The sequence below is a fragment of the Cebus imitator genome, unplaced genomic scaffold, assembly GCF_001604975.1.
Source record: "Cebus imitator isolate Cc_AM_T3 unplaced genomic scaffold, Cebus_imitator-1.0 Scaffold437, whole genome shotgun sequence".
NCBI lineage: Eukaryota > Metazoa > Chordata > Mammalia > Primates > Cebidae > Cebus > Cebus imitator.
Window position 1 is genome coordinate 987,363 of NW_016107752.1, and position 25,289 is coordinate 1,012,651.

At 35.1% G+C, this 25,289-nt stretch overlaps 1 protein-coding gene across 1 annotated transcript in view; it reads right to left on the minus strand.

Moving 5' to 3' along the window:
• Window positions 1–647: 647 nt before the first annotated feature.
• The window catches only part of ETV1 (ETS variant transcription factor 1), a 96,177-nt gene continuing 71,535 nt past the window's right edge, over window positions 648–25,289 (minus strand). The window contains exons 9-13 of the mRNA XM_017510374.2: window positions 20,303–20,371; window positions 18,365–18,433; window positions 15,079–15,248; window positions 9,735–9,836; window positions 648–5,461 (exon numbers count right to left, since the gene is read on the minus strand). Of these exons, the coding sequence (XP_017365863.1) occupies window positions 5,240–5,461; window positions 9,735–9,836; window positions 15,079–15,248; window positions 18,365–18,433; window positions 20,303–20,371 (632 nt within the window). The 3' untranslated portion in view covers window positions 648–5,239. The remainder of the gene's footprint in view (window positions 5,462–9,734; window positions 9,837–15,078; window positions 15,249–18,364; window positions 18,434–20,302; window positions 20,372–25,289) is intronic.

Genomic DNA, 25,289 nt, shown 5'->3' on the forward strand with positions numbered 1-25,289 from the left:
TTTTTATAAAAAACAACTCTGTTGTTAAATAGTGCTTGATTTCCTTTTTAGATTTTTCTACAAAGAATATTCAAAAACGGTTAAAAAAATTTTTTTAAACAACACTGTTTCAGCAGAATGCATTATTATTATAGATATTTTTGTCATTAGAAATTAAATCAGAAAAGTAGCTAGGTTCAAGTTCCACAAAAAATGTAGGGTTCATGATTTGCCTGTGACCACGACGTCTTGACACAAAGACATTCTGGATTTACCATTAGCCTCAGCTTCTCATCAGAAAAAAAACAAGCAATTTTGAGGCAGTAACATAACATATCGGTACTGTCTGGCACGTGGGAGCCACTGAAATAATTTAGTTAGTTCCCTTCCCCAAATTTCTCCTTGATCTATTTATTGAAGGATTTATATGAAATAAGGCATTTAAAGAGATTAGAATATAGAACTGAAAAAGGATTGATCAGGTGTCCTGGTACCTAAATTATCCAGAAAGGGAATAATATATGGAAAAGTAGTACAAAGACATTACTTAGGTGCTGTGTTCGTCAATTACTAAAAATGATGAGATGATCAGAAGGCAGTCAAAAATTTGGATGACATTTATCAGTTTCAGATGTGCTACCTTTCAGAGTGATCACGAAAGTCCAATATTTTCAGTTTCTGGGTTTTTATTTTAGGTTTAAAATTTGAGTATATTTAATTTGCTATCATCACGATTTTCATAGCATGTTTTCTCAAACCATAAGTATAATTTTAATACAACCAAGTGAATTAAAAATTATCTTCCCCATAGAAGCATAAATATAATTTTAGAATGGAAGTAAATAAGAATATTGGAGTCTATATGCAAAAAAGACCCTACCTTACATATAAATCCGTAAACAATAGCTATAGTATATACACTTTTAATTGAACATTCTAAAATCATTAATATTTCTATAAAGGTATCCACTAGTCTAGTCAAATTCTCCTCTTAAGCCATACTTTCTGTAAACTGGTTATTTTTTCTTAAGTATGTCTAAGTGAGTCTCATGTATGAAAAAAAGGAAGTCCTAAAAGTACTAGTTGAGCTCTGAATTAACTGGGTGAAGTTTTCTAGTATCATGTCCAACACTACCATCTTTTTGAAACTTGATTTTTGCCATTCTTTTTAGAATTGTTTAATATGTACATTTGCCTTCTTTATATTTTTCCCACCATCACTTTTACCCAATTTGTATGTTTTTTATAACTCTGCTTCCTCTCTTCTCCAAACCAAATTGCAACTGGAAAATAGCTTACTCACTTATTTTTAAATTTTAGTTTTTGTTTTCTAAGATTCCAAGCAATAAACATCCAACTGACCTTCTTCTCTGTAATGTTTTCTCATTATAAGCTCTGAAAAGGCTGCATGATAGACAAAGTGGCTTATTTTAGAAACCCCCATGATCTGGCAAAATTCTGTAACTTATGGCAATATATTTCTTTCCTTGTTATATAAAGATAACTGGATTCATTTTTACAATTTTTCTTTTTAGTAACAGACATATTTTATACATTGTTATTACCTAATAATCACTAGCAAATGATAAGATCACATAGTAACCCATTATTAACACCAAAAGAAAGGTACTAAAAAATAAAATGTGTATTAGACCACCAATTTAACTGTTATTACTATTATTATCACACCTTATTTTTGTTCCCCCCATTACATAGTGCATTCCTGGTGGTGGGGAAGGATTTGAATAATCTACAGGCTTGATGTGACTAGTAGATATTTTAGTGGAATAGATGAACTTAATATAGCAAGGTTTCAAATTTGTTTATGCAGAATAAGGGGAAAATATCTCAATGATAAATAAAAATAATCTTTAGTACTTTCAAATCCTAGCTCCCACAGCAGAATGCTATTGTTCCTGAGTTAATCAATTAGAATCTTTGCTACACAATCTTCCTCCTCTGTAGGTATGGTGGTCTGAGTAACAGCCCTGCCCCATCCCTTATATCCATGTTCTAATTCCTGGGCTCTGTGAATAATTTACCTAGTGAAAGGAACTTGGCACAAGTCATTAATTAAGGATCTTGAGATGAGGTATTGTCTTGGGTTATCTGAGCATCCCCAAAATGTAATCATAAGTGTTCTCATAAAAGGCAGGCAGAAATGGAAGCAGAGATTCAAGAGATGTGCCCAGGAGCCAAGGAATGCCGACCCTAGAAGTGAAAGCTGGAAGAGTCTCCTCTGGAACATCCAGAAGGAACCAGACCTATGGCCATCTTGGATTTAGTCTCTTAAGGCTTGTTTTGAACTTCTGCCCCCAGAACTATAAGATAAATTTGTGTAAACTACTGGGGTTGTAGTAATTTGTTACAACATCTCCAGGAAACTAGACCTCCATGATTTTTCTATGATTTGAGAAAAATGTTCTGCACTGTCAGCCTTGTGGATTTTATTTTGAAGTACTTTCATGAACATAACTTAAGAAAAATTATTTTTCCTTAGTTATTTGAGATATAAAAGAGTTTGTTGCAATCAATCTATTGGGTATTAGCATGTCATCATCAAGAGACAGCAAACAGCTGTGAAGATAAAAGTTGAAAGAAGACATTCCATCATTAATGAGTGATTTCTATATTTGAGTAGCCAATCCAATTAGAAATTCAAAACACAAGAATCTTGCAGAAATCAGCTGCCAGATTTATTAATCTACCTGAAAATAAAAACACAAAAACACAACCAAACAAAAAGTGGAATAAAAACACAACTTAAAAAAATTTTAGATACATTTTTCAAAAGAATTTATAATGTAATATTTTCAACCCTTCTGCATTGGAAATACACTTAATGTTGGTCAATTATGTATTTAGTTCAGTGAGTCACTACCTTAAACAGCAAAACATATAGTTTGTCCTTAAATATCATATGGTGAATACCATTTTTGCCATTGATCTCTTGTGATAACACATGGCCCAATTCTTCCTCACTGACTAGACTATTAAAAAGAAGAAAAGGAGAAAAGGGAAGAAGAAAAAAATGGAACAAAAATAAGTCCTCAATACAGTTTTCATTCAGAATATATTTAAAGACTCCCTTAAATTTTCTCCTTCAATTTCACCAAATCTTAAGTATATATCTCAATTATTTTCCCAATAAAACTTTCGCTGAATATTTTAACATCTGTTTTTACTCTAAGTGCTGTAGATGGCCACATACGCATAGTAGGAGGAAAAGGTTCTGATTTTTAAGGCATTGCTTTCTTTTTTAGGTCCACAACAGGCCAAAATAATGTATGATGTATATGAACAGCAATCATTGAAATCGCAGGTTACATACATATTTTGAAATTGGAGTATTTTTTGTAGGATTAAATGTGAATAGTAGCAATTTTGGTGTTTGGGTTTCTCAATAACTGTTCCATTTAGAGAAATGAGCTGTGATCTCTGTAGCTGTGGAAAATTGGTAGCTGGGGGGGATCATCTTTAAACAATCTATTCCATGCTCATCATGAAATGCTTTTATAATAGGTTTATTTTGACTTTGTGTTTAGAATTTTTTTTTTTTTCATTTTGCTATAGACTCTTTAAAAAAGTTGTTCTTCTGGGATGTTACTGATAGACTGAACAAAATTCATGTTCCTTGACTGAATCTTTTAGAAAGCTATTCAGAGATCCTATATCCCCATTTACTCATGTTTTTTTGAAGGTGAATGAAACATGTACTGCTTTCAATATTTTCTCCAAATGCAAAACAAAAACAAAGCAAAAAACTTTGAAACTTTAAATCTTTAAATCTTGTTTCAAACAATCCAATCACATTTACAGAAGTGTCTAAACAGAGACGATGGGTAATATCAGTGCCAGCACTATGTCATACAGCAACTTCCTCATATTTTTTGATAGTTTGTAAATAATTTTCCATATCACCAAAAGTTACAAAAGATTCCACAGTTTCCCTTAGCAAGCTGAAGCTTACTCTTCATTTGTCAATGTGCATAAAAGCTGCTTATAGCATAGCATGGCGTAAGCTATTTTTTAAGCAATAAATGGTTTGAGTCATCTATTTTGTCCTGAAATGCTATCTGTAGTTAACTGCATTGCTTATAAATGGTCATAGTAAATTCAGCATGAAAGAGAGTATTACAGAAAAGACAGCAGCAGAAGCATTAGCATTATCTAATATTTATATATGTTATCAACATAACACAGCAGTAAAAGGTTTAAATGCATATCAATGGGTACCATGTCTAAAAATTACTATAGTACCTATTTAGTGTATTGGATATTTTTCTTAAAGAGTGCTTGCTGTAACTAGAACAGCATAATACGTGATTTAGTACAGTTAATTCTTATTGATTAAATAATGTATTTATGTACTGAACAGAGTGAAAAGGAGACAGATATTTTTTGCTTCATTTTCATCCCAGATTTAACATTTAAGTGAAGATTCCAAAGGACCATGACGTGTCATTATTTAACTGAAAGGGGTTTCAAAATATTTAAAAGACAATATGATTTGTATCTAAACAGCAAGGTGGCACCGGATACACGTAATGCTACTGGCCTATGACTCAGTTTGGAGCCAGAGTCCAAAATTGTGCCCCTCATTTACAGTCATGGTGATTACTCAACTTCAGAGAAAATTACCCATTTTATGGTTATCCTCTGCAAGTCATATATAAAGCAAAACAAAACAACAAACGGCAAATGCAATTGCTAAATACCTTTTTACAAGAGGTGCAAAAACAGTCATTTCTAACAATTAAACTGCCATTTACAGTAGATTGGGTTTTCTTTTGTACACCTGCAGAGACTCAGAAATGATAGGGGAAAATGCCCAAGGCAAATAGTCTCCAAGTGGATATTTACACAACATGAAATTAACTGTACCATAGATACCCAGAGAAAATAAACATTATCTTATGTTGTTACGAAATCAAATAGACATGATATAGTTTCATCATACTCAAAACTTGTAGGACCCCATCCCAACCTAAGTAAAAAGTAATCCCCAAATCCCTCTGCCCATTCACCCATTAGCTTCCTGTTACACAGAATAAATGTTTAGATTACTCCCACCCACCTTCAAATAAAGTGCACAGTCCATGGCAGACCATAGCATAATGCAACAGGAAAAGCCCCTTTTTGTGTATTATTATTTAAAAATAAAATACAAACAACAGAAACAAAACAAAGATTCAGCGATTCTCTGTATCTTGCAGAAAAAAGAAAAAGCGCAAAACGCCCGGCTTGACTGTCACTTGTGTTAATACACGTAGCCTTCATTGTAGGGGTGGGGGTTGCAGCAGCCCCCTTCTGGCATGTAGGCCATGCTCTCATCAAAGTGAGACAGAGGCACTGTGTCCTCCTCGTTGATGTGACGCTCCATGTCTGTCTTCAGCAGTGGGCGCTGATTATCTGGAAAGGCCATGGAGAAAAGGGCTTCTGGATCACACACGAATTTGTAGACATATCTCTCTCCTGCCACCTGATGATAACATGGAAGAGAAAAACCCATCCTCTCCATCGCCAGATGGGGAAGGACAGGGAAGGAAAAAAACAAAAACACGGTTTAATATACCAGAAAGGATGGGTAACTCTGGTCCCAAAAAGGCAAACAACTAATACCCGGTACACATACAAGAAAAAAAAAAAAAAGTATTTACTGTATCAAACAAACTACAGTTCAGTCAAGGAAAATGCCATATGTTGAACTTGAATAATAATTCATTCCAGATCTAGCTAGGAAACATGGGAATTTGCTTGTTTTAATATAGAGGTAAACTCACATTGTTGTTTGGAAAAATAAAAAATCAATTATTTAATGCAGGCATTTCATATTGAAAGTTATTTTCTGCATTTTTGAAAGGCAATATCTATAAATTTGTACTTTTAAGATATATTCTCTCTCTTAATATTATGTATCTGAAATGGTCAAAAAACTAAATTCAAAATTTAAAAGAAAAATGTGCTTTATTCCCAGTAAGACTAGGCTAGTAATTCACTGATTCACAGAGTAAACTGATTCTTTACTTTTTTTCTTTATTAGCACTGTGTGTTTTCACGTAAAAAAAATAAAGAAAGAAAGAAAAGATACATAGCCTTATTTAAATGAAAGATGGATCAAAAGGACAGCATCTTGGGTACATCACTTTTAAAAATGAAGGCAAGATGCATTAGAATTAAGGATGTGTGTAAAGTGTCAGATTGAAGTAAGATGTGTAAAAAAGTGAAGGGAATTTAAAATACACAATGCATAGGGAGGAAATGAGAAAAAGAAATGTGACAACTGCCTGGAATAAAGAAGTAGCATAATTTATAGGGTATGACATACCCCAAACTTAAATTCTAAAGAGTAATGCTTCCCTAGAAAATTATAAGCAATTGAGTGAGACGAATAACGCTGAGATGCTCTCAAAACCCAAGGGGGTGAGTGGATGAATAGAGTTGTTTGTATTAACTTTGATAGTAGCTTTGCATGGGCGTGTGGAGGTGTGAGATTTTAGAAAGCTGAAGGTGACACAACACCTCCATGTTCCTGCATATCAACAAGGCATTTGCTAGCTGATTTTGATGCGGGTCAACAGTGTACTCCTGGGTTATAAAGTATCGTTATATCTTTGGCGGAAAAGAAACAACTGTCAACGAACACTGCTGCTCTGAAATCAAATTAAGAACTTTCTTTTTTTTGAGGTGGAGTGTCGCTTTGTCACCCAGGCTGGAGTGCAGTGACACCATCTCGACTCACTGTAACCACTGCCTCCCAGGTTCAAGCGATTCTCCTGAGTAGCTGGGATTATAGGCGTGGGACAGGACGCCTGGCTAATTGTTGTATGTTTAGTAGAGACGGGGTTTCATCATGTTTGTCAGGCTGGTCTTGAACTTCTGACCTCGTGATCCACTCGCCTTGGCCTCCCAAAGTGCTGGGATTACAGGTATGAGCCACCGAGCCCAGTCTAGAACTTTTTTTTTCTTTTGCCCCAAATTTAAGTCAGAGGAACCACTTTAGAGAATTCAAATAATCTCAATGTTCCTAGGTTTGAAGGAATGAATGTTTAGTAGTTTTTATGAATTTGGACCTGTTTCTTAGACTACCTCTCAGGGGATAGCAAAGTTCTCCTCTGAATGACTATACTACAATTTAGTCGAACACCAGGATGGTACACATGTGAGAATGTAATTAGCTGGGTGCAGTGATGCAAATCTGTACTTCCAGCTACTCAGGAGGGTGAGGCAGGAGGATTGCTGAGTCCAGGAGTTCAGGGCCAGCCTGGGCAACATAGTGAGGCTCTTTCTCTAAAATAAGTAAATTAATAAAATTTTAAAAATAAAGAATGTGAGCGATGCATTGGGGGCATCAGTGGTGTGGCAAGGAACAGCAAGAAGAACGTGAAGGAGAAGGGTGAGTATAGCCATAAACATTGTAAGCGGCCTTGATTGTTGTGCTAGTTACAAATACCGTAGCCCTGAACTATTGCAGGTCCATTAAACAGCTTGCCCTTTCTTACATGACATAGTGACACCCCAAAAGGTCTATCACATTGCACTTTCCTTTATTTGCTGATAAATGAGTTGTGAATAGTTTCCTCTAACAATCACAGCCAATTGCGGAAAAATTTGAGGAGCAACAACATTTTAACCCATCATTCGGTATCTATGTCACAGCACTTTGCCTTTTGAACTTATTAAAAGAAAATATGTATAAATGTGATATGGGATACGAGGATGAATAAAGGAGAACGAGGAAGTGGAAATACTAGTAATAAGTTTGAACACATTTGAGAATATTTAAGTCCAGGCACGACAGCCTAGAGATACCTTGTCTGCCACTGCATCTAAAAGCTAAGGTGTAGTTAGGGATCTCATAGTAATTTCTAGTTCTTTGCGAATGCTCCCTTTAATAAGAGACTTAATGGTCAAGAGAGATATGCCAAATATGCCTTGGCTTACACTGACTTCAGGATGTGAGATGCAGTAAGAGCTACCCTTTATTGGAGACTCTTATTGTGCCAGGTACAATGTAAAGTATCTCAAGTACATTATTTCGTTTAAAAATCACGGCCACTTTAATGAGGTAAGAATATCAATATTTATTAGGAAAAGAATCTGCTCAAGAATGTAATCTGGTCAGAGGCTAGCATTCAAACCTAATTCCTGACTGTATTATCTTCTACTACTGTGCAGTACTGCCCAGGGCAACTGCTGAGCACCATCTGTGAAGCCCAGGTGATGTGCCCCTGCATTAGGAAGACGGTGGTGAAAAGAAAGGAATGGAGTGTATTTGAAAGGATCTGACTACAAAAAGGTAGGTGAGAGAAAAGGAAGGAATTAAAAATGACCCCGGAGTTGAGATGAAAAAGACAAGAGGAGCAGGTAGCAACCCGTTATATATTTTGAAGGTGTGATTCAGAAACCCCAGGAAGCAACTGAAAATTGAAGTCAGCCTTTTCTTTGAAGTTCTAACTTCTGAGTCAGTAAATTCTAGAGCATTGATTCTCTATGTTCTAGGAAAGTCAACAGTGCTATTTTCCCCTGCTCTAGTAAGTTTCATGTAGCAACTGATCTAGTTTTTCTCCGTATAACTATGGTGCCCTGAAAATATGCCACCATCTATAACATGTAACTATGTTTACAAACCCTAAAATAAACAAATGATACAGAATAAAAATGTAACGTTCACAACAGGTAAATCATAAACTTGGTTCACAGTCAAGGCAATTAGATTTTTGTATACACGCAAAGCTAAAGGGTGTGATAATAACAAATATCCATGTTTTATCTTCATTCATTTATTGCTTTCTTCAAAAATTTTATATTTTCTTTTAAGTGTAAATCACTTGTTTTATCTCTACTCTTTTCTAAAAAGCTACTTTTGGCTGGCCGCATTGACTCATGCCTGTAATCCCAGCCCTTTGGAGGCCAAGGTAGGCAGATCAGCTGAGGTCAGAAGTTCAAGACCAGCCTAGCCAATATGGTGAAACCCTGTCACTACTAAAAATACATAAATTAGCTGGGCATGGTGGCACACGCCTGTGTGGCAGGAGAACTGCTTGAGCCCGGGAGGCGGAGGTTGCAAGTAAGCCAAGATCATGCCGCTGCACTCCACCCTGGGCAACAGAGCTGGAGTGTGTCTCAAAAAAAAAAAAAAAAAAAAAAAAAAAAAAAAAAAAAAAGCTACTTTCAAATATTATGGGAAGCTCATTTAAAATAAAATACATTAAACTTCCACCAACCAAATAAGATCAAATATTCATTTTTAATAAATGGCTTAGGTTGTCAAAGTATCAGATGATAAAACTAGGCAAGATGTGAGGCAAGGAAAAAATGTTTTTACAAAGGAGAAAATTAAATGTCTGAATGTTTTAAGAATCAAAACAAGGAAAAAAAGTAAAAATTTAGTCTAAGATTCTTTATTGCTGTAAACAAAAGCATTTCAGAATTATATAACTGTAGACAATGCAGAATAAAAACTTCTGAAGATACATGTAATATTAACACTAAACAATCCTTTTTAACCATGTGCAGCAAAGTAGGAACTTCCAGAAAGCCTATTATTTTGTACATAATATCACTACACATTTGTCTACGATGTCTATGTATTTATACATAGAAAGGCTTGTAATACCAAAACTAAGAGCTAAGCATTTATTAAAATGACTGAAAACCTTGCTTCAGCAATGCAATGATATGTGGCATTTAAAGTATGACGTGCATTAATGTGCAACATTTCAATGAATTTTAATGCTGTATTAGCTGCTCACCTTTTGCATAATTCCTTTCTCATAGTAATAGCGGAGTGAACGGCTAAGTTTATCATAGTTCATAGCGGGCCTGTTTTTCTGAATGCCCCAACGTCGGGCCACCTGCCACCAAAAGAGAATTGTAGTGTTGAGTTTTAACTTATTAGCTTGTTTCATCAAAATTGGTTAATTAATTAATTACTTCCAAACCCACAAAAAATGTTCAAGTCAAGGATATAAGTAAAGTAGCAAAAGCTACCGTCATCTGGATTTCCTGTGTCCCGGTTTGCTTTTTTCTTTTTTTTGAGATGGAAGTCTCACTCTGTCGCCCAGGCTGGGAATGCAGTGGCGCAAACTTGGCTCACTGCAACCTCCGCCTCCCAGGTTCAAGCAATTCTCCTACCTCAGTCTCTCGAGTAGCTGGGATTACAGACCTGTCTAAATTTTTATGTTTTTAGTAGAGATAGGGTTTCACCATGTTGGCTAGGATGGTCTCGAGCTCCTGACCTGAGGTGATCCACCCGTCTCAGACTCCCAAAGTGTTAGGATTACAGGTGTGAACCACTGCGTCTGGCCTGGTTTGCATTTTAAACCAGGCGGGCAGTGATCCTTCTGAAACACTACGATAGAATTCTTTGTTACTATTGTTTTGGATACAAAATTAAATGGAAATAAGGGAATGTTTTTACAACAGGACTGAACAGGCTACAATTCACCAAAATCACGAAGTTTCTCATTTTGAGATATACTGTCTGTTTTTTCCTTCTTGGTTTTTCAGACAAAAACTATAAAGAGCAGCTTAGTGATTTCCTTGTAAAGGTGTTTTACTGAGGTTATGATAAACCAAAGAAAAAAAGATACCCTTCTCAATACTATAGAAAGTGAACAAGTGACAATGTGTAGAAGAGGAAACACTATACAAATTAATAAACCAAACTGCAAATACTTTTTATTGCCTAAAGGATCGGCGGAATAAAATTGTGGGCAATACTAAACTGGTGAATTAAGCATTCATTTAGAGAACAGTAATTGGATGCTAAAAATAAGAAGGAAGCAGAAAAGGTCACCATGTATATGAGTCCACAAACAAAAATCTCTAAAGCAAAATGTCTACTTTGTTGTTTAGTAAAAAGTCTCATAGCTTTTTATTATTTGGCTTTGGAGGAGCAATGTATTAAGATAGAGTTCTTCAATAGTGCTTTAAAAAAAATCCTCTCTTCCCAATGTGTTTATATATATCCCTACCTCATCACCACCCCAGGCTAGTAAAAGCATTACACAGAATAGGGTAGCTTGCTTTTGCTACCCCAACTAAAGTCACTCACTCATTAATTTCCGTATTTTATTACTCTGAGCAGAAACTGTAGCTGCCATGCAAACCTAGGCAACCCCAAGAGGGCATGATCTAATAGGGCTAGGGAGCGCCTTCATTTCCATAAAATTTCAAGTTGTTGCTATGTCATATAGATCATTTTGTCTCCCTTCGCTTTCTTAGTAATAAACTTTGTCCAGGCTTGTTTTTTTACTACCTTTAAAAATACCAATCGTAGCGATTTTCTCTCAGTAATTTTTATTCTCTGAAGACATAAAGTACTTTCATCACATGCATCAGTATGCTTTTCAAAGAGTAGAGAGATGTGATGTAACAGGGACAAAATTACATATCCCAGCAGACAATCACAGTGGCAGGTACATCTTAATTCTCCAAAGATAAACTTCATTTTAACGTAAATCTTCTGAGCAATAGTGAATTGAAGCAGGGATGAGGGTGGTGGGGGGCAATAAGAAATGAAAGCATTTTTTAAAGAAAATCTCATTCAAAAACCTAACTATGGATATCAGTGAAACTTTAATTAGGCGTAGCAGCGGAAGAGCATGCAAACCTGGAGGGGATGTGAAAATGAAGTATTGGTATCCCCTTAAACAATGATTTCTGAATTCATTTATAAACGATTATTTTCTAGAAACTCATCAGGATGTACCTAGAAAATAAAATCCTCACAACAGCTCTGAGACAATGTTGTGGATGTCTATGGGGAGAGAAATATGATTTTTAAACATACCACAAATGGAGTTCGATGATTATCATGCTGATTCATTCTCAGCATCATGAATATATTTTGTAGAGGTAGGGTTTTAACTATATTGGCCCGGTTGGTCTCGAACTCCTGACCTCAAGCAATCCATCGCCATGATGAAACCCCGCCTCTACTAAAAATACAAAAATTAGCCGGGTACGGTGGCGCTCACCTGTAGTCCCACCTACCGGGGAGGCTGAGGCAGGATAATTGCTTGAACCTGGGAGGCAGAGGCTGCAGTGAATGGAAATCGCACCACTGCACTCCAGCCTGGGTGACAGACCGAAACCTCGCCTCAAAAAAAAAAAAAAAAAAATTGTTTCCTGGACCAATTCCCTAGGAGTCATGATTAATTCAAAAATAATATTTCATTATCTCAAACATCTCAGAAAAAGAGATATTTAAAGATTATGTGTTTTCTAATGTTACCCAGAACACACTGAGCATATAATCTGTGCAGGCCTGGAGTATCACTCAGTCATTTTGAACTGAAATATAAAGAAATGAAACCCAGGCCGGGCGCGGTGGCTCACGCCTGTAATCCCAGCTCTTTGGGAGGCGGAAGCAGGTAGATCACGAGGTAATGAGATGGAGACCATCTTGGCCAACATAGTGAAACGCCATCTCTACTAAAATACAAAAATTAGCTGGGCGTGGTGGCATGCGCCTGTAGTCCCAGCTATTCCGGAGAACTGCTTGAACCTAGGAGGCAGAGGTTGCAGTGAGCCGAGATAGCGCCACTGCACTCCAATTCCAGCCTGGCGCCTGGTGACAAGGCAAGACGGTCTCCAAAATAAATAAATAAATAAATAAAAATAAAAGGAAATGAAACCCATCAGTAATTTCAGCAAGATGGCTTCAGAGACGTCTTTCACCGACTGTGCTGACAAAGGCACCCAATGAGCTGCTGGGCAGTAGAGGGAACAGGGTGACCACAGGCCACACAGACTAAAGAAATTTCACAAGCCCTTTCCAAAGAAGAAATTTAAACAAGACCCTACAGACATTGCCTGATGGAAGTAATTGCAACAGTCAGCAATGCAGCAATCAGACATGGGATGTTTCATTTTGAGCAAAAAGCCTTAGGAGACATTCAGTGCTTATTGCACAATTCCCATTGAGTTAGTTATTATTTGGAAATGCTCTACTGACTCTGAATTAACCAGCCCCTTTTTAACTTTATGAGGCTGCTACAGAAAAGTTATCTAGATGTCAGTTTGTTGTATGGAACAGATGTAATTCTACTTCTTCCCTACATTTAAAAAACTCCGTAACTCAGAATTTGATGAAACGTAATGGTCATCTGGTCAAATCTCCTACTTACTCAAATCTGAACGTCATAAAAGTCAACAGCTGCAACATAAAACGGTTAATTATTTGCAAAAGAATTTTTCTTCTGAGTGGATCAAGAAATATTGGCATAATTCAGTAATTTTTTCCTATCTTAACAATATATGGCAAGAAACAAACAAACAAACAAAAAACAAAAACAAAAAAACCTGCTCAGTTTATTTTAATCACAGGTGGAGGGAAGCAACTGTTTAACTGATACAAATCCCTGTTGAATGTGCTCAGTTCCAGCATGAACCAACTCTTGCAGTGATTAACATCTTCCATGAGGTGAAGAGCACACAGTCCTATTATGTGAAAGGCTTTTAAATTACTCTGTTAAATATTTCTAGTCTCAATTTTTTAGTGCTTAACATTTTTGTGGTTCTTTCACTTAAATCATTTAAGTATATCTATGAAAAAACTAATCTTCTTTGACAGCTAAGTTTTAAACACACTACAGCATTCAAACACCCAAACATCATCCTAGATAATGAGAAATTTCAAATTCTTATAATGATCGTTCTGTATGTGTATGCTTGGTATAGGGCAAGGGAGATACTGCAAAACTACCACCTAGTGCTGCTAAAATACTGATACAAACTGAAGGAGACTTAATTGTTCTAACTGGTACCTCTTATGTCATACTTTCAGTACATTCTTGAGTCAGATAATCTTTTAAATCTTAAATTATGTAACCTTATCTTCTGGACATCAAATTAGGGCATATTATCTAATTACAATTGAATACATGGTTTAATAAAGACAGAAAATTTAAGATGGATGGACCCAGTAGTTGATGGTGTGGATGTTCAGTGTATATGAAACTTAATCACTTTGGATTTCAAATATTTTTTAAACTTACTGAATTTTTCAGTATTACTAAAGTATTTAGATTCAATACCTAATATAATCAGTCAGAGGTATGTCAGAGCTAAAAATCTTCCATTGCTTTCTTGGCTGATATAAACTAAAGTCAATTTTAATAGTAGCACAGAAAGAATCCATAGTGATAAAGACACAATAATTTGATATTAACTTTACCTTTCCATCAGAAGTCCAAAAATGCTATTGATGATTTACACTAATAGTAAATCATCAATAGTAGCCTTAAGCCTAAAACTAGTCCTGGGAAGAATAAAAACTGAAATTCTTCCCAGCAATACTTCATTTGTATGTGGGGTGTGGGAAGCAGAGGATAGTTGAAGTTAGTTGAAGGTGTCCTTCATTTCTTCACACAGTATTATCTCCATCCAGACTCTTCTCATTTTAGTAATTTCTTATGTGCTATGGCAACATTTTAAACTTCATCCCAACCTTCCAATGGAGTATGCTGGTCCAGCTGACTTGGAAAAACTATCACTGACAAAGGAAAATGTTTCTGCCAGGCCTGTGTCTTGTAAGAGACACTTAAGGGCTGAGAAATTTCCACTGTTGCCCTTGCATGCCTTTATCCACCATGGCGGTTTTACCCCTATCTTCTTCTGAACATGACATTGGTCTCTAAATGCTCCTCTCCAACCCTCATGACAAAATCCAGGTTGTCCAAATAATAACTGCTAATTGGAAAGAATAATCCTTCCATCCCCAAAACCAGTTGACTTTAGCAGACATCGTTTCTCTCTCCTAAAGACCATAAATCTTCCTGCCTCTTTCTCTAATTGAGATGCTCCTTTATAAACCTTGAAGCCAGACATTCTTAAATAAAAGTGCAAATGATGCTCTGGTTAATTTTCTCCAACATCAATTTTGAAGGATTGTATTCGACTAAAAGGAATATGCAATATATTGGTGATTTTAAAGGTAGACACGCTTTATCTTAGCACACTTTTTAACTCAGGAAGTTTCTCTAAAGTCCTAAAATGCTTCAGAATACATTTTTGGTGTATCAATCAAATATATCAGTTTCTTTATGTTATAACATGTCTGAGTGTCCAAATTAAAATCTATTAACTAACCTCTTCAGGCTCAATCAGCTTAAATTCCATGCCTCGACCAGTCCAGGCAATAAAATGAGAATTTGAAGGGTCATCCAGAAGAGCTACCAAAAACTGCCAGAGCTGAAGTGATCCTCGACGTTGGTATGTGGGTCCTTCCCGATACATTCCTGGCTCTTGTTTGATGTCCCCTGAATTAAAACATTGTAACATTTCTATTATTAGCAATATCATGCTATTTACATAAAATGTACATTAAATCAGTCACTAACATGGTTAAACCACAATCAACCACTTGGAAATATATGATTAAAAAGGAACTTAAAATAGTTAAATGGTTGAATATATTATTAAAGAAGAACTTAAATTACTTAAATGGTTGAATATAAACAAGCAAGCTGTACAAACTTACAGATAACTATATATAACACAGGTGCAGAATAAATCCTGGGTCAATATAAATGACGCGCATCATTTACTGATGAAATTATTCTGGAATTATCTTTTTTAAAAATTGATTTCTTTGAAAAACATCATGTTTAATCAGACTTCTTTGCTTTTATTGTTAATGTCATTACCCACTGCTCTAAGCAACACTGAAGAGGGAACAATCAGTCTTAAGCTCTGGGCATTTTATTCATACCAATTAAATTCTGCAAACTATAATTTATAAATAACTTGTTGACCTGCTCATGACAAACTATCAAAAATTTTAATGCAAATATTTCAAAGCAAATTTAATAGTATCCTAAACTGACTTAAGTAATCTTCACTTTATATAAATTAGGAAAATCTTGTGGGTAATTCGGGGCATACTGCATTACAATAGTACTATCCATCCTTCACAACATCATGTACCTTCATACTGAAGCTACTACTTTTTTAACTGTCAACAAACAAAAATTCTCTCTCATTTTTCTTTATCTCTTGCTGGTATTTCACTCACTTGAATTTGACTTGCTATTGTTTTTTCTAAAAGTTCAATTTAAAAATGCATGCACCAGAGATTTCTGTAAGTATGTACTTTTAAGCACAAGTTGATGTTAGATTTATTTGATATTCATATTTAGTGTAAAAATCTGTTAAACAGAGCACAGCAATAAAAGTGTTAGTGCTGCAATGCTTCTGGTATAAATCTGGTCAGTGATCTTAATTTTACAATAAAAAAAATACAAAGTTTTATGACGTCTGATTATTTACTTCTATCTCCAGCCACATGTCTCAAAAATATGTGGAACTGCTCACACTGGGGATTGAGTGTCTAGGGTCCTGCAAGTATATCATTGTTTATGCATAAATTACTCTTCTCCACTAAAGAAACAATTCAGATAAAATATATCTAAGCCTATGTAGTCACACTACCTGTGAATTATAAAATAGACCAAATCGCACACTTTTTAAAACTTACCCATTGTCAGCAGAGAGATATATATCTCTTAAAATAATTATAGAAAGGGCAACATTTGAAAAGCCTAAACCAAGATATAAAATGTATGAGTCAATCGCTGCTAAAAATCATTATGTTGTTTTGGTCTTAACATAATACAGAAGTGTATCTTCATATTGATTTCAATGACAGTTTTATTTATCTCAGTTTTTCCTTCTGAGTTTTACAATTTATTTTTTATGGGAGTAACTGAGCAATTATGCAGATAGAGTGAAACATTGTGAAATTTTATAGTCTCTATATTGCTTCTGCCTATAAATGCGACTGATCACACTGACCATGTACAGTAAAAAAATAAACCCGTTTTCTTTCTTCTTGTTCTACGTTACTTATAAAATACAAGACAAACACTATCTTCCAAAAAATGTTTTATTTGTATAAAATTTAAGAGCATTTAAAAATCGAAGGGAATAATCAAGTCAGCTAGTTCTCTAAATATTAGTGTGACCTTGGCCTGTCAGATTATATTGTCATTCTGTCCATAATTTTGAGACAGTTTTCTTCCTTATAAGCCCTTATTAAGATCTCTGAAATATGAAGCTCACCAAACATGAAAGAAACTAGCGAAGGTCATTCCAAGAAGAAGAGGCCTCATAGTTTGTCTGAAGAGAAAAAGCTGTATTTTAAGAATTCTGATACTCTGCTAATGTTGCTAAATAGTACGGTTCACCCCTCTGATACAAAAAGCTTAAAACTAACATCTATTGTAGAATAAAACCAAAAATGTTATTCCTATAGGGTTTTTTTTTTTCTTTCTTTCTTTCTTTTTTTTTTTTTGTTTTTTGACCTTGAGTGAATTTTTAAAGGGAGGCTAAAGAAACAGATCTTCCCTAGATTTACCAGCCCTTCTGAGAAGGGTAAGGGTGGCAAAAATCTCAGAGAACACAGGGTAGTCTTCAAGCAACTAATTAGAAATTGAAAAGCAATCTGAGCATGTACTTTGCTGTTTAAATAACGACAACTTAAAACTTCAGGGAGTACCCAAGTCATTATAGTCATGATCCCCAAAGTTTGTGCAATCAGCTAATCAGAGGGCCCCTGGCTCGTTTCCTGTTAAACAATCAAAGCAGGAAATATGAAGACCAGTGTGAAGAACCACTAAATCAATTAACTGTTTACTTTTTACCCAAGCTTCCTCAAGATGAAAACTTTTGTCGCCTTTGTCAAAAAAAGAAAATTCTATTTAACTTGACACCCTTTTCTAACATCTGAGACTTTTGCATTGCAATAGCAAGTGATGTTAAAAAGGTAATGCTTTCCTAACTCCCTTTCAAGCAATTGCAAAGTAATGCTACATTAGTAACATACATCTTCCCCAGAAAAAAAAAAAAAAAAAAAAAAAAAAAAAAAAAAAAAAAAAAAAAAAAAAAAAAAAAAAAGGGACTAACAATCACTAACTAAATGGGCAGTTATGTTGTTCCTGTGTTCCATAATGCATCTTTTCATGAACAATAAAAGAAGAGAGGTTGCATTAGTCATCAGTACATCCACGGTAGCACGCTTTCTGCTCTGCTTTGTTAATTACAGGATCAGCTTTCAATAAATCTCGAATAACAAGCTGCATGTGCTCAGCAGGGCAATGGAAAGCCCCCTCTTACTCTACGCAAAGCTCAGCAAGAATGATGCTCTTTGGCTACTTCTCCAAAAATGGATTCTCCCCTAAGACAAAAGAAAAGGTTTTTTTACTAGGGGAAAGAAAGAGATAAATTGTAATAGGTCAACATTAGCTAGAATTAAGTGCATGATGAATTATGTGCATAGAAATCTTTATGTAGGGATGTCCACGGTTTTCAGAAAAGGCGAAGGTTATCACTCCATCTTTAAAAAAAATCAAAACCTGAAGCAAAGTGTAAAACCTACCATCGAATTTTTCTGGGACAACACAGGTATCATCATAAAACTGCCTGGGGCCCTTTTCAAACATACAGCCTGTGGATGAAAAAGGAATACATTTATTCGTGATAGAAATGAAGCTCACAAACACTTAAAAAATAACCATTTAACAAAAAAATTGTGATAGAACATTACTCTGCCACCTTTCAGTTCCTTGACCCTTGTCATTTAACCTCTGTGCCTCAGTTTCCTCATCTATTAAACAGGAATGAGAGTAATACCACCTACCATGTAGAGATTTGCTGTAGAGATTTAATCCCTTATAGGGATTAAATGATTTAATATATGCAAGCTTAGAGTGATGAATAGTACACAGTGATTTATATAAAAGTTAGTTATTTATATTATTGCTAACCCAAGCCAGAGCTCACGTAAACATTGGCAAGGATTTATAACGTATTGTCTCCTTTTTCAGATTAATCTAAATTTTATTGTTCAATGAAAAAGTGAGAAAGCAAGGTGAATTACTGCTATTTACTTTACATTATTCTCTGATGCTCTGAGACAGATTTATTTTATCCCCTTACTTTCTTGTGGAAATATTTAGATGGGTTAACCTTCCTGTACTCAATTAGCAAGATAAGAGGAAAAACAGGTTTCCTTTTTTTTTTTTTTTTGCTGTAACATAACTAAATCCACAGAAAAAAATGTAAAATAAATCAACAGCTTTTCATAATAATTTCCTTTCCAAAATATCCTCTGCTGTGAACTTTTGTTGTTGCTATCTTTAATTACCAGGAATAAATTTCATAGAGTTTACTTTTATTTCTCAAATGTATTGCTCTCTATGGTCGGTATATAATATTAACAACAGAAGCAACAATAATTACATTGCATTTGTGCAAAACTTTAAATTTCATATATTTTATATTTATCATCTCATACTGTCCTTTAAAATTCTACTAATATCATTTACACAAAATAACCAATATTAGATCTAGCCTAAAATGATGCATCAAAGTCAATCTTATTAAAGAGACATGGAGTGTTTAGGTTACAAACCATGCATATAATTCAGAAATCCTTTACTGAGGAGTATATCCAGATGAAATCATTTTTACCATTACCTTTTAAGTAACAAAGTCCCTTAGAGGCCAAGCTTTCCTACCACGGTTACAACAAACCTATCCACAAGGAAACTGCTTCTCCAGGCCTCCTAGGTGAAATCTCATTCATATAAATTATCTGTCCAGGGTTGGGCACTGTGGCTCACGCCTGTAATCCCAGAACTTTGGGAGGCTGAGGTGGGCGGGTCACGAGGTCAAGAGTTCCAAACCAGCCTGGCCGATATGGTGAAACCCAGTCTCTACTAAAAACACAAAAATTAGCCACGCATGGTGGTGTGCATCTGTAGTCCCAGCTACTCTGGAGGCTGAGGCAGGAGAATCACCTGAACCCAGGAGGCAGAGGTTTCAGTGAGGCATGATCGCGCCACTGACTCCAGCCCGGCAATAGAGGGAGACTCCATCAAAAAAAAAAAAAGTCCCAAAATGTAAAATCCAGAACATTTAAAGGTGAAAACCTTTAATTTGATGGTGTTTTATTGCAAAACTATGACTAGATCTGTAAAAGCAAAACCAATTATTCCTTGAAGATACATTTCAGCAGTTTATAAAGTAGGCTAATCTATAAAGCGTATGTTCTATTTTAAAAGAATGTGGTTGTTGGCAAAAACAAACACAGAAATCCACTTTTCAGTTGTTTCTATGCACGTGACTCATGTTAACAACCCAATACAAAACAGCAGTACTTGAAACATCATTTTACTTTGGAGATAGTCTTAAAACAATTGCTTAGGGAACATAAATGATTTTTCCCAGATAATATAATGAAATGACATCATGTTTGGGATGTCTGATTATTCTGAATGGTAGTTACAAGAGATTTCAATGATGGAGAACTTAACTTCTGTTCTGCTGGGATGAGCCAGGAAGCCTTCTTGCCTCATATAAATGGAGTGGCAGCTAGGCACTTCTGAAAGAGGAAACGACATTGGTCAAAAAGAGCCTGGAGATGAAATGCTGTGGTTATCAGTGGACAGGGTGCAGACAGAAAAGTTACAGAAACTGACACGGGTTCCCATGTGGGGAACACGTCAACATATAACCAACAGTTCGGGTAGGGCCCACACATGAAATGAAAGAATGAAGAGTACATCGTGGTGAATGCTGATTCTCTTGAACAGGATAACATTTAAAGTGTTATCTAAATAAACCTTGCTAAAGGTCAGCTCGAACAGCAAACCACATGAACGTGATGGCATCCTTGAAACAGGGTCACAAGTTTTAAATATGTGCCAGGACATTTACCAGATAAATTTGTATAATCCCATAGCATTCTATGAATATAGCAACATTTGAAACATTTAGAAGTTTTCAAGTTGAAAATACTGTAAAGTGTATTATCAAAAGTTTTATTATGCTATTATACTATGCCTTCTTTATATAAAGTATTATGAAGCCTGTAATTCTGACCATATACAAGACAGAGTTAACATTGTTTCTCAATATCTGCATTTATAACAGGATTGTGGTATAGCTAATCTTTCGGGTTACCAAACAGTTAGCAATCCATTTCAGCCCAACTTTTTAACCAATGATACTTCGAATTAATTTTTAATGCTATTTTGATTTATTGCCAGGCCTAAGGTCCCTTAAAGCAGCTGGGGCTGGAAGGGACAGTGTTAATAACTCTGCGATCAGCTCAGCAGCTGCTTTGAGGCAAGCATTTTGTTGTACTAATGTTGACACCCTGCCACAAAATACTTTTATTGACTGCTGCACACCTGGATTGCAGCTATAAAAACAGCTGGCTGACTCTGGAGGCAGCTAGAGGAAAACAGATAGGCTAAACTCTATTACATGTAAGTGTGACTAAATGCAGTCTTTCCTTCCCAGAGGGGGAGGAAAGTGGGGAGGAAGGAAATACAAACATTTCTGAGAAACTCACTATTTAATGTCAAAGAACACCTTATAAAAGTGTTATAACTTATTACAAAATTAGCATAATCCTGGAAAACTAGACATTTTACATCAAATTTGAGATGCGATGGATAATTTCACTAATACATACTATTCCTATTCCAATGGCTGATTTGTTGTTTATTGCTATATTTACTTTATAATATTCCTAATAAATTCTATTAATCTATGATATTTTAAGATATACTGGTTTAAAATTCATAATAAATTAATGACTTATATAAAAAGGCTAATGCCAGAATCTCTATTACACTTCCAAAGGCCCAACTTGTGAACTAAATTCTCAAAAAAGCAATGAATGGCAGTTTAGAAATGTATGGAATATTGTGTTTTTGGCAATTCCTATTATTATTTGTACTCTAGTGCTAGCTCTAAAAATGGAGACCCTTGGCTAGTATTGTTTCAATATGATCTATACTTAAAATTGGTGTCCTTTATACAGCCCAGAGGAGGCTGAAAAAATATGGCTAAGAGAAGATTAGTCCCATAAAGTAAGTAAAGTCATGTTGTCCTAAAGTGATATCAGTTAATTTATGACTATCAGAGTGGGTCAGACGCTAATCAAATTGTAGAAACATTTCCAAAGTGATTATTCAATCAAATGACTAACATGGTTAATTAGGAGCCATAAACATTGCTCTGAAGTTCATCAAAGTAATGACTTGCCCAGAAAAATTACTGCTAATTAAATTGCCTGCTGCTTTCATTTCTACCTTATCTAATAAAAAATCCAACCAATGAAGTTTGGCATTACATTTTAACTTTTGTTAAATGCTTGACTATGATCCAAACTAGCTAAGCGGCGACTTCAAAGGCAAATGTTTTGTGGCAGAGAAAGGAGGCATTGCATATGCATTCACTTCTGTTTTTTTAACGAATAAAATGTACAAAATTCAACAACGATAACAAGCTGTAGTTTAACCCATGCAAAAATATTAAGATGACAGCTTATTCACACTGTCTTATTATGCATCCACAGATTGCAGTTTTAGGGTAATTAGTACAAGTACAACACAATGGTTATAAACATGCACCTTGTCATCTCATAGAACCGATTTTGAATCTTAGTTCTGACATTGCATGGGAATATGACATTTTGTTTTTATTTAACGTCTCTAACTCCCAACTTCCTCATCTGTAAAATGGGAATTATAATAATGACATCCTTAAAAGTGTTTTTGGGAGGAGCATATGAAGTAAGTTATGTGCAACATTTTGCACAGTATCTGCACACTGTAAAAATTCACCATATGGGACTTATTATTAACAACAGACTCTATTTTTAGGTGATCCTCACAAATATTTAAAATGAGTACTTTAACCACAGTACTTAAAACTAGAGATAATTATATATCTAAATAAGTTACATTTGTTATCTTAATTTGCTGTTCTTAAATTACATGAGATGAATGATTTGTTGATTATTAGTATACTTATTCTGGAATATTTTTCACAAATCTATTAATCTATGATATTTAAAATACACTAAAATTCATTATAAACTTATGATTTATATGGTTTAAAGCCAGACTCTCCACTAGATGCTTTATCTATTTGGGGGTACCTCTTTTGAGCTTCTTTTTACCATATCACCCCCCATCATGTTAGCTCCTAAAGGGCTCTGGCTTTAAAAGTTTTAAATTAAATCTAAAAATTAAATTATGTAAATTTAATTTAGGACAAAGAATTTTATTTATTTCAAAACTTGTGGATCAAAGAGCTCTATGACATATTAGTACTGGCCAAATCAGCTTACAGAAATTAAACTGCCTATAATTTGTTACAGATGAGTTCATGGTGATGAAAGCTGATCTAATATGCTGCAAAAATTCAAAGCAACAAAGCACTGTTGTCATTTTAATGCACTAATCAATGTAGCGGAAGTTAAGAAGAATAATAAACTAGCACCCCAAATTACCTAATTTGATTAGTCTTCATATTCAGCAACATTAGTAAAGCTCTCTTCCAGTTAAGATATGCACACAGAAATTTTTTTAAAAATGTTACCTTCTTCTCTGTCTTTTGATTTGCATTTTCAAGGTATGCTGGGAAACATAATATTGATTTGGGAAGCTTTACCAAAGGCTTGACCACAAAGTGCAGTTCTGAATTTGCACATCTAAAATTGCTAAGCACTCTCTGATTTGCATATTTGCTGCCTCTAGGGCAGAATGGAGGTTCTCCTTTAGGATAGAGTTTGCTTAAAATTTCAAGGAGCTACATCAGGCCAGGGCAAAAAAAAAAAGATTTGCCGCAATTATCTGAGATATCTGTACAAAGGTCGCTGAAATTGCTCTGCTATCAAATAGTAAGCAAATCTGGAATTATTACATATTGTAAATGCTAAATAAGGGAGAAAAACAAACAAGTCTCTTTCATTTGATGCTTCTGCTTAAATTCCTGTAGCAATAATGAGTGTATAACTTAAGCATTCGAATGTCTTAGAGTAAATGAGAAATCTCAGTAAAATATAAATGTTTGATGTCGTATTTTAATGTGGATTTGCTTTCCTATAAGTATATAGTGCAAAGTTGGATTGCCTATACATTTTACTAACTTCCCTGTGGATATAGTACTACAAAGTCAAGTCCACATAAACTTGTCTATTGTATATGGATGATTTCTAAAACTTGGCACATTAAATATTCAGAGCCAAAATGTATATGTGAACACATATCTGAAATTATCATCTGCTCAGTAAAAAATGTTTGTATCAGTGCATACCCAGGAGTTTCAACTAGTTTTTCAACTAGTTATCAAATAGATATGGTCTACTATCTAAAAAATACTGAGTTGTATTAAGAACTACTGTCACCATCTCATTCAAGAAAGATCAGCATAGTGGTACATCTTGCCAATATTTTACGTCTTTTAAACTTAGTACTTTACTAGATTTTTTTATTTGCTTACTTCTTCTCATTTCCTGGTAGGCTCACAGTTTATGTTTAAAATCCAAAGGTTTTCAAGGGTGCATCAATAACCTGAGTTTTATGCAGATGTGTTTAAATGGAAACACATCACCTATATGCCATATTTTTAGCCTGCTTTTCCAAATGTCAGATGTCAAATTGAGTGTAGTCAATTGAGAAAACTTATTTTATAAAGTTTCCTAGAATGAATGATAATGGAAATAACATTTTTTTTTGCCTTTTTTACCATACATGACCACTCTATTGTAGAACAAATCTAAAAGTAATTATCTCCCAAACTAAGGACTTGTGTATCTGAATTCATGTGATAATGATAGCAAAAAAAGTCAAGTTTTATAAGATCTATTTGCTGTTCATCAGGAAGCTCAATGTGAACATAACATCTTAGTTACTGAACTTGATGTGAATGTAATGACTTAGTGAACTTCACATGAACGTAACATCTTAGTTACTGAACCTCATGAGAAGAAGGCAGCAAAGCTGGAAAAATCCTGACAAGGGAGTGATGAATTTAGTTTTACCTCACTCACACTTAGATGGGATCTTTCTCTTTAGGGCTTCCAGTAAACTGTGAATATAAATAATGTAAAATCTGCAGAGATATTTATTTCACATGGCTCAGATGTACTGAATCTACTGTTGATAGACTGATCCACGAGAACTATGTTAGCTTTTAGATGGTTTTAATATGCTCGTAGTAGCATTTGCAAAATCTTAAAAAAATAAAGAGAGAAAACTAGGGACCGGACATGGTAGCTCACAGCTGTAATCCTCGCACGTTGGGAGGCTGAGGTGGGCAGATCACCTGAGGTCAGGGGTTCAAGACCAGCCTGGCCAAAACGGCAAAAGCCCTTCTCTATCCACTAAAAATACAAAATTTAGGCAGACATGGTGGTGTGTACCTGTAATCCCAGCTACTCTGGAGGCTGAGGCAGGAGAATCACCTCAACCCAGGAGGTAGAGGTTGCAGTGAGCCAATAT